Here is an 8,338-nt window from a genome sequence, read left to right on the forward strand (position 1 = left end):
TATTATATTTCCTTTAATATATTTATTAAAGAATAAACATTTATTTTAAACACTTTTAGAATCATATAGATTTGAATAACTATTTCAATTTAAGAAAAAATTAACTTTAAATTTCAAACAATTTTCAGTGCATTGAAAATTCGCGCGCTTAAAGCGCGTTCCGTTTGACATTTGCATTGCACGTGGGATTATTTTATCTTTGTTGTTAATTGAAAATTAAACAAAGACAGACGTTGCAAACTGTAAGTGGAACGCGCTCTTAAAAATTCATGTCAGGTATGGCTACGTTTACGTGAATGTGAGATCTTTAAAATTTTGTGATTGTAAACTGCAAATAGAACAGATAAAATATAATAATATAGCGGAATATTTAATATTGAGAATACAGTTATATTTTATTAAATATGCGCCTGTGACATCGTTGCTGCTCCTCGACATGAAATTATTATCGAACTTTGCCATAAGCGCGTGTAGACATTTAGGTTATCTCGGTAGTCGACCTAACTGTTCTGTCAGTTTGCGAAAAATGGCGACCGAGGTGGAGAAGGCACAATCAGCTGTGCCGGAAAGCGATACGATATTTGGAAAAATACTGCGAAAAGAAATTCCATGCAACTTTATTTACGAGGATAATCAGGTAAATTATGACATGATGTACAAATTTTGAAAGGTACACGTCGTTTTGTTGAATTTTTCGACATAAATCGATTTACCGGCGTTCTATACTTTATTTCCAACACATCATTGAATATCAAATGCTATTTTAAATATAATTTTGTATGTAGATTATTATTCAAAATATAGTGAATAAACGATGTAAATATCTAAATATTTTCAAATATTAAAATATATTTTAAACTATATTTTAGAATTCAGAAAGGTACATTTTATCTACTCATCTAAGAAAGATTGTTATTGCATTGCAAATTATTTAAATTTGTTATTACCGCAAAAGTAACTTGCAAAATCAACCACATTTATGTAACCACATTGTTTTTTTGCTGAGTTGTCATAGTAAACATGTTGACTTTAATTATCTCTAATCTTAAAAGAGAATTATAGATTAATATTAATATAGAAATCATGTATAAAATATTTCTTATTAATGGAAATAACTTGATTTATAATTTTCTGAAGAAAGATTTGTAAAAAAAAAAATAAATTTTGATTAAATATAAATATTAATATACACAACAATATAATTTCATTATATTTAAATTTTACAGTGCGTTGCATTTGATGATGTAAATCCTCAAGCACCTGTGCACTTTCTGGTGATTCCACGGAAACCAATTCCGCAGCTTTCCAAAGCTCAAGATGAAGATGAACCTTTACTTGGCCACTTGATGAATATCGCTCATAAAGTTGCAAAGCAAAAAGGCTTAACAAATGGATTTCGCTTGGTTATCAACGATGGAAAACATGGTGCACAGTCTGTGTATCATCTGCATTTGCATGTCCTCGGTGGTCGACAATTGGAATGGCCACCTGGCTAATGTGTCCATTTGCACAAATATACAAACAGCATTTTTATTATAAAATATAAAGTAGTGAATCCAGTAGTAAGGATAAGGGTGTGTGGTTTTATCAAATTTTTCTAACTTAAATATATCTAAAATGTATGCCTAAAAAATATTATATAAAAAAGTACGCTATGATTAATAGTGTTGTGTTTGTATATTATAATTGTGAATGATTAACAATACACAATTATTAATGAGTTATATGTCTTATATTTTTATTATATACATACATAGAAAAAATTTTATAAAAATAGTGTATCTGTTATGAATAGCTTCAATAACTAAAATGTTGAAGTTTCTGCTAATTATCTTTTTCATATACTTCATATACAAATTGGATTCCTTTTTCTTCTTGGATATCTTGTGGCACAGCTGGATCTCTGAAATTAGATTAGATGTGTAAAGCAGAACAGCATTGATATGAAATGTTAAATGCACAATATAGAAAAATATTGATGCTTACTTTATCAGTACAAAATTATTTGGAATAGGAGGGAAGAATGTATCGCATTCAAATTCTTTCTTTATACGTGTCAAATACAATCGCCCAAAATATGGAGATTCCATGGCGTTCTATATGGACATACAAGAATCATTATTTGATTTAAATCTAGACTATCAATATATATGCCTGTTATTAAAACTTTTTTTTTAGTCACATTTTCTATACTTTCTGTCATTTTTCTTTCCTTGGTTCTAAGTAGTGAATATATACTTGTTTTATTTTAATTATAAATAGAAAGTGTGATATGTGTAAAAAAAAAAACAGATTTATATTTTGAAAATGTCACACATTACCTTGTACACTTTACTTCCTCCTATTACCCACACTCTTTCTATTTGATTCTGCATTTCTGTAATCAATTCGATAGCATGTGGTATACTTTTACATGTTATTGCCTTATCTCCATAATCCCTAAAATTGACACAATTCAGTATTTTTTTCAAAAAAATTAAATTTGTTATTTCATAAATAATTCTCATCCATAATTACAGTGATTGTGATGTTAACACCATATTTATGCGGTTCTCTAAAGGTCGATACTTTTCAGGGATACATTCCCATGTATGCCGACCCATAAGTACAACATTCTTTTTATTTTTATCCTCTGTATCAGTTGTCATATGTGTAAAGTATGCCATTTCAGTCCTGTAAATTCAGATTTATTTATAGATGAATGTTTAATAACAACTTTGTATAATTATTGAAGATCTTACTTTAAACGCCAGGGTAAATCGCCATTTATTCCAATGCCCATATTTTCACATGCTGCGGCAATTAATTCTAATTTAAGTGGCATATTGACACGCGAATAATAATGCAATGATCCTGAAAAATCACACAATGATATGATATAGATTATCACAAACTATAACTAGTCAATAATGATTCTTCTTCAATTTTTTTGTTTGAGCTGTGCTGATCTTGCTAGGTCATGTTTTGCCGGCTCAATAATAATTGAACTGAGATATTCGAATATCTTATCTCCCTACCACTTCAATTAAAGATAAGAAGGCGAGTGAGTTTATTAAAAAAAATATTTAGAACATTGTTTAGCTATATTATTACTTTCTGAAAAATATAAGGAAAAAACGTTGCATGTGTAAATATTGCAATTGTGTAAATATTTTTAAAGTAGTAGAATTATATGCTTGTCCAAAAAATTAAATCAATGCTACCAACATTTGAATTGTTGGACAAAACAAATAAAGAAAATAATATCGATTTTCTGAATACTCACGATGCATCATTTTGTACAATTTACATATACATATATACACCAATAAAAAATTAATTTATTCCAAACACACGAGAATCCATTTAAATACAATATTATTTATCGAAAATTAATATTGAATTATTTATGTGCACATTTTGCTATATATAACATTGAATTCAAGTTCGTCGTTAAAAACTGCACAAATCCATACATTTAATTATATTTGATCAATCTTATTTACATTATTTCTTATAATTCCAAATACAATATCATCATTTATGTAACAAATTTAAAGCAAATCTGTACAAGGCAGAGAGAGAGAAAAAAGTGTGACACCTCCAAGCTCAACTTGTGGCAGCACAATCTGTATAATCGAATCGACAAAACTCTTATCCTACCGCATAAACATTTATCAATTTCTACGAATTTCTGAACGTGCAGTTTCTGGCTTACAAAAGTAATTTAGTTCGGAAATTTAATATTGTTGAAAGTAAGTAAAGGACTTAAATATTAATTTGTTTTTAACAAGTTTTACAAATAGTCCATGACAGTATAAAATATTTTGATTTAATGAATGTTACATGGTTTTCTCAAGAATATGTCGTATATATGTATGTGACTTACAAATTATTTAATTCAGTGTTAATATTAATAGCATAGTTAATATTTATTATGTATTCATCAAATAATCGTCATTTAAAATCTTTCATTTTTTGATTGTGTTGCATCAGAGGTTATATTTGATTTAATTTAAGAACATTTATTATTATGTTTTTTTTCTTATTATTATGTTTTCTAATCAATAATAATCATTAATCAATTAATATGTAATTATTTTTATATGCTTCAGAATGTCTGGTCGAGAAGGAGGTAAAAAAAAGCCTTTGAAGGCACCAAAGAAGGATTCAAAAGTTATGGACGATGAGGATGTAGCATTCAAGCAAAAGCAAAAGGAACAACAAAAAGCATTAGCTGAAGCAGCAAAGAAAGCCAGTCAAAAGGGTCCTCTAGTCACTGGTGGTATAAAGAAATCTGGAAAGAAATGATCATGTGTCGAATGGATGAAATATGCGATTGACTGTGCACATAAATGTCTGATGTCTTATAACAATAATTTTAAACTGATCCATTGTTATACCGGATTTCTGCGATATCTTTTTTTACAATCCTTATATATTTCGAGAAATGCTTTTAACTTGTAAATAAAAACAGCATGTTGTGTATGTATTTTTCACTTTCTCTTGACTTTTTTCATAAAGTATGATTTATAAGTCACAATTCATGTACATGAAGGACTATAATTTTTGTTCCTCTTTATTGACAAATTTACATATTTTGCATCAAATACTTTTATTCAAAATTATTTTAATTGGATAAAGACAAATCTTTACTAGTATCAATTATAATTCTCAACAGTACGACTCAATATTATTTGACATTAAATTCTGTCTACTGTCTCTATTTAACATTTTTAATATAAATATATATACTAATTGTTAAATTTATAATTTGATAAATATTGTCAGAGAGAAACACTCTCTCTGATATTGTAAAGATTGAAAAAAATAATTGAAAAAACCTAAATTTTTCTGTAATATATGCGATTATTCGCCAGAGGGCTATAGATTTAAAGTTACAACGTTGGCGACCCTGATTGCTAGTGTTGCATCACACGATTAGATTGTGTGTGAAATACAAATTTGGCGTCAATTATGTATAATTGAATTTTGCATTTGCATTCGTGAAGAATATTATGTTATAAAAAATGTGGATGTGGAGGACATCGATTGTCACCGCATCGGATCGTATATTTCCCGGTTTAGCCTATTACGATCGAAAAAAAGAATTTTATGATATAGGTATATATACATACATTTCGTTTATATGACGGTTGCCAGAGAAACGATAATAGTAAATATTCGCGATCGATCCATTAATTAACTTTATGATTAACAATTCGATATTTTTATTTATTTGACATATATAAAATATAATAAAAGTAAATTTTTTTCATTTTATTACAATTAATTATTAAATTTTAATGATGATCGATATATATTATATATATTTATGAAAAACTTTGTTTTTAATTAAATTTATATAATTTTATTAATTTGACAACTAATTAAAATCATAATTCTTCGTTTTTTGCAGGAAATCAGATACAAGCCAATTTGCCACTTCAAATAGCATTATATTTTAATGTAGGGATATTTCCATTGTGGTTTATTATAATAATTGTTAACTTGGATGCAAAGGTAAATATAATAAAATTTTCATTTAAAGTTAGTATTTAAATAAATAGTATTACATAATAAAGGGATGTTATTCTTTATTTTGCAGTATTATTACTTGACAGATGTATACAAAGTTATAACTATAGCAGTATTTATTGTTATATCAACATTGGAAAGTTTACGATTATACTTGGGATATCTTGGAAATTTAGCAGAAAAGGTATATACATTAATAAGACAGAAAATTGAAAGCAAAATAAATGTTTAAAATATTACTTTCACAGATTCCAGAACTGGCAAGTTTTTGGCTGATATCTACTCTTATACATTTACCTTTAGAGATGTTTCTTCTTTTCGATAATAAAACTATACCTCATCTTAGCGAAACAATTGCTAATGGTGTCATGAGTTTTCTTCTTGTTACGGAAATTATAACAGCTACGATAGCTTTAAAACAATTGGCAAATCATCATGCTAAAAGATTTTATGTTGCACAATTATATGGAATTGATAATATAGAGTACATTAATGTATACTGACTTTATTGCTTTTCAGATTTTACAATATAATATTGCATTATTATGTCAATAATATGTAATCTAATGTGATGATATTTTAGTGTTAAATCTGAATCAAACTAATTTTTGTATTTTATATAACTTAAAAATATGTTAATATATATATATATATATATATATATATATATATATATGTGTGTGTGTGTGTGTGTGTGTAGACATTTTATATGAAGAAATTCATAATTTCCCATACATAATAGGAAAACAAAAATTTTCTCCTAACTTCATTAATTTTTTAAATATAATCTGTTAATTTATTTTGTTTGTTAATATTTTCTCTATTTGGTTTAAAGAGATAATATCAAACTCTAAAATATATTTTATTACACTACAGTAGTCACTTCTAGATTATGATCAATATAAAATGTCTTTAAAGCTAGCACATTTTTCTTTAAATTTATTAAGGACATCTCCATGTTATATAAAGTAATTTCCTCTTTATCCAATTCTCCATCTGCCAATGACAGTAAAAGTTGCGAACGAGTAGGTGTCATACGTGACAGGAGCTGTAACAATATTTTAAGATTTAGACACCATATTATTATATTTTTAAAATTTATTTTTAATGCAGTACAACTTTTTCTATAATCTAAATGGTTCTCTACACATGGGAAAATTTATACTTACATTAAACAATTGTTGTGCCATCCAACCATGATATGGCTCTAAAGTTTCTTTATATGACTCTTTTAGAAAAGCAACTAAATCCTCTGTCGCTTTCCCAGTCTTGTGATCTTCCACAATCCTTTCGAAGAATAGTAAAATCATATGTAAGGCCCTAAAGCAATTAAATAAAAAATGTTATATGTAGATATTTATATTATTATATATATAATTAATAATATATATATATATATATATATATATATATATATTATTATATATAAAATTTAAAGAATTTATATAGACAAATACCTTCTCAACCACATTAAGGCATCAACTGCAACGAGATCTTCCTCAGTAGATTTTTCAAGCAAGATCATGTCTTGTAGAGTTGAGTTACTTATTTTATCCATAGAATATCTAGTTGTAAGTTTCTGGAATTGAAAGACATATTTTGAAAAATCCATAGAGCGTAACTTAGGAAGTTCCCTACATTAATTCTTGTTACACTAACATCAATATTGCCTTGCATGTCGTATCGTACAGGAGCAAACAATTTGCCAAATTTTTCTGAAATGAAAATTTGCTTTTAGCGTTCGCGTTTTACGTCATGTTTGCAAAATTATTTTGTTCAGCAACGATTAATCGTGATAATTTGAGGTTATAATTAAAAATGAATTAACGTACCGACTGTTCGAACAACATCGCGGGAGGCTTGTAAAAATTCTTCCGTATTTATTTTGTCATCGATTATTTCAGGAAATTGTACTCGATTATCAAATTTTATCGGAGTACAAGCTTCTTTTTGAATGATTGAATCGAAGGATGACATGTTCTCTAACCTTAAAATGTGCGTATTTGACCATGTATACATATCTACTGTCAAATAAGACAAAAGAAAATACGCTGATACGTTACTATTAATAATTAAAAAATTTTGTAATACTAAATAACAAGATAACACAAGCGTGCGCTTCGCGCACGCCAAACAAATTCATTATATTACTCTTGTAATTGTAAGCTTTAAAAAATACAGTAGTTTAAAGAAAACTGTCAAAGTTAATTCTCTTCACATTTCAAGACATTCGAATTCTGCATTTTCCATAAATATATTTTTCGATTAAGAATGTTCTTAACAATAAAAATCAATTCCAAACACGAATGAGCAAGTAAAATTTAAATATCTAAAAGTATGACACTTTTTAAAATTTTCGTTTCAACATCGAAAACGATCTATCTTCATTTAAAGACTTTGAACGCACTTAAAAATGTGTTTTTAATATATATTAATGTGAATCTGACAGCTGACAATAAAAAATTAATTTGTTTAATACGGAAAATGATAGTACGTCGATCGCTCGCGTCGTCAGTCGAAAAATCAAAAATTCAAGTTTTTCCCCAAATTAAAAATAACGCAAATCCAAATCAGCAGTCTTATTAAAAATCGTTTATAGATGTGTGAACTGAATTTCGTTTCGCTTTAAGTTGCACACTTTAAAAAATACAACAATTTAAAAAAAACTGTCAAAGACGAATTGTTTCAAATTTCAAGATTTTTTAATTCTGCTTTGTACATCGATGTAACAATCGCAGGCGAATGTCCCGAACCACAAGAAACGATTCTAAACACGACTGAGCATGTATATTTGACATATCTTAAAGCTTGTCACTCTTTA

The 8,338-nt window shown here is 27.4% G+C and overlaps 5 protein-coding genes across 7 annotated transcripts; 3 read left to right on the plus strand and 2 right to left on the minus strand.

Annotated features, from left to right (window-relative positions):
- Positions 1 to 261: 261 nt before the first annotated feature.
- HINT1 (histidine triad nucleotide binding protein 1) lies at positions 262 to 1,724 on the plus strand. The gene is made up of 2 exons (XM_029301116.2): positions 262 to 637; positions 1,227 to 1,724. Exons 1-2 carry the CDS (start codon positions 437 to 439, stop codon positions 1,494 to 1,496), a joined length of 471 nt encoding a protein of 156 aa, XP_029156949.1. The 5' UTR covers positions 262 to 436; the 3' UTR covers positions 1,497 to 1,724.
- Dhfr (dihydrofolate reductase) lies at positions 1,711 to 3,548 on the minus strand. Of its 2 annotated transcripts, none has more exons than XM_029301113.2 (6): positions 3,486 to 3,548; positions 2,742 to 2,853; positions 2,518 to 2,673; positions 2,322 to 2,439; positions 1,987 to 2,096; positions 1,711 to 1,903 (listed from the first exon to the last, which is right to left on the minus strand). In XM_029301113.2, the coding sequence occupies exons 2-6, from the start codon at positions 2,822 to 2,824 to the stop codon at positions 1,825 to 1,827; spliced, it is 546 nt and encodes a 181-aa protein (XP_029156946.1). In that variant the 5' UTR covers positions 2,825 to 2,853; positions 3,486 to 3,548; the 3' UTR covers positions 1,711 to 1,824. The 2 variants fall into 2 exon arrangements, with proteins under 2 accessions (XP_029156946.1, XP_029156945.1); XM_029301112.2 differs by lacking the exon at positions 3,486 to 3,548 and adding an exon at positions 3,266 to 3,334.
- LOC114929540 (translation machinery-associated protein 7 homolog) lies at positions 3,524 to 4,467 on the plus strand. 2 transcript variants are annotated; one of them, XM_085479494.1, is made up of 2 exons: positions 3,524 to 3,734; positions 4,088 to 4,467. In XM_085479494.1, exon 2 carries the CDS (start codon positions 4,096 to 4,098, stop codon positions 4,288 to 4,290), a length of 195 nt encoding a protein of 64 aa, XP_085335620.1. In that variant the 5' UTR covers positions 3,524 to 3,734; positions 4,088 to 4,095; the 3' UTR covers positions 4,291 to 4,467. The 2 variants fall into 2 exon arrangements, with proteins under 2 accessions (XP_085335620.1, XP_029156950.1); XM_029301117.2 differs by having other exon boundaries at positions 3,545 to 3,734; positions 4,095 to 4,467.
- Positions 4,468 to 4,481: 14 nt separating this feature from the next.
- Positions 4,482 to 6,869, plus strand: LOC114929538 (transmembrane protein 17B). The gene is made up of 4 exons (XM_029301114.2): positions 4,482 to 5,103; positions 5,399 to 5,502; positions 5,588 to 5,701; positions 5,766 to 6,869. The coding sequence occupies exons 1-4, from the start codon at positions 5,010 to 5,012 to the stop codon at positions 6,018 to 6,020; spliced, it is 567 nt and encodes a 188-aa protein (XP_029156947.1). The 5' UTR covers positions 4,482 to 5,009; the 3' UTR covers positions 6,021 to 6,869.
- LOC114929536 (glycolipid transfer protein) lies at positions 6,307 to 7,743 on the minus strand. The gene is made up of 5 exons (XM_029301111.2): positions 7,350 to 7,743; positions 7,177 to 7,232; positions 6,975 to 7,096; positions 6,687 to 6,837; positions 6,307 to 6,565 (listed from the first exon to the last, which is right to left on the minus strand). The coding sequence occupies exons 1-5, from the start codon at positions 7,534 to 7,536 to the stop codon at positions 6,383 to 6,385; spliced, it is 699 nt and encodes a 232-aa protein (XP_029156944.1). The 5' UTR covers positions 7,537 to 7,743; the 3' UTR covers positions 6,307 to 6,382.
- Positions 7,744 to 8,338: the final 595 nt, after the last annotated feature.

The sequence above is a fragment of the Nylanderia fulva genome, unplaced genomic scaffold (genome assembly GCF_048542155.1).
Source record: "Nylanderia fulva isolate GAGA-0341 unplaced genomic scaffold, ASM4854215v1 Scaffold12, whole genome shotgun sequence".
Classification (NCBI taxonomy): Eukaryota; Metazoa; Arthropoda; class Insecta; order Hymenoptera; family Formicidae; genus Nylanderia; species Nylanderia fulva.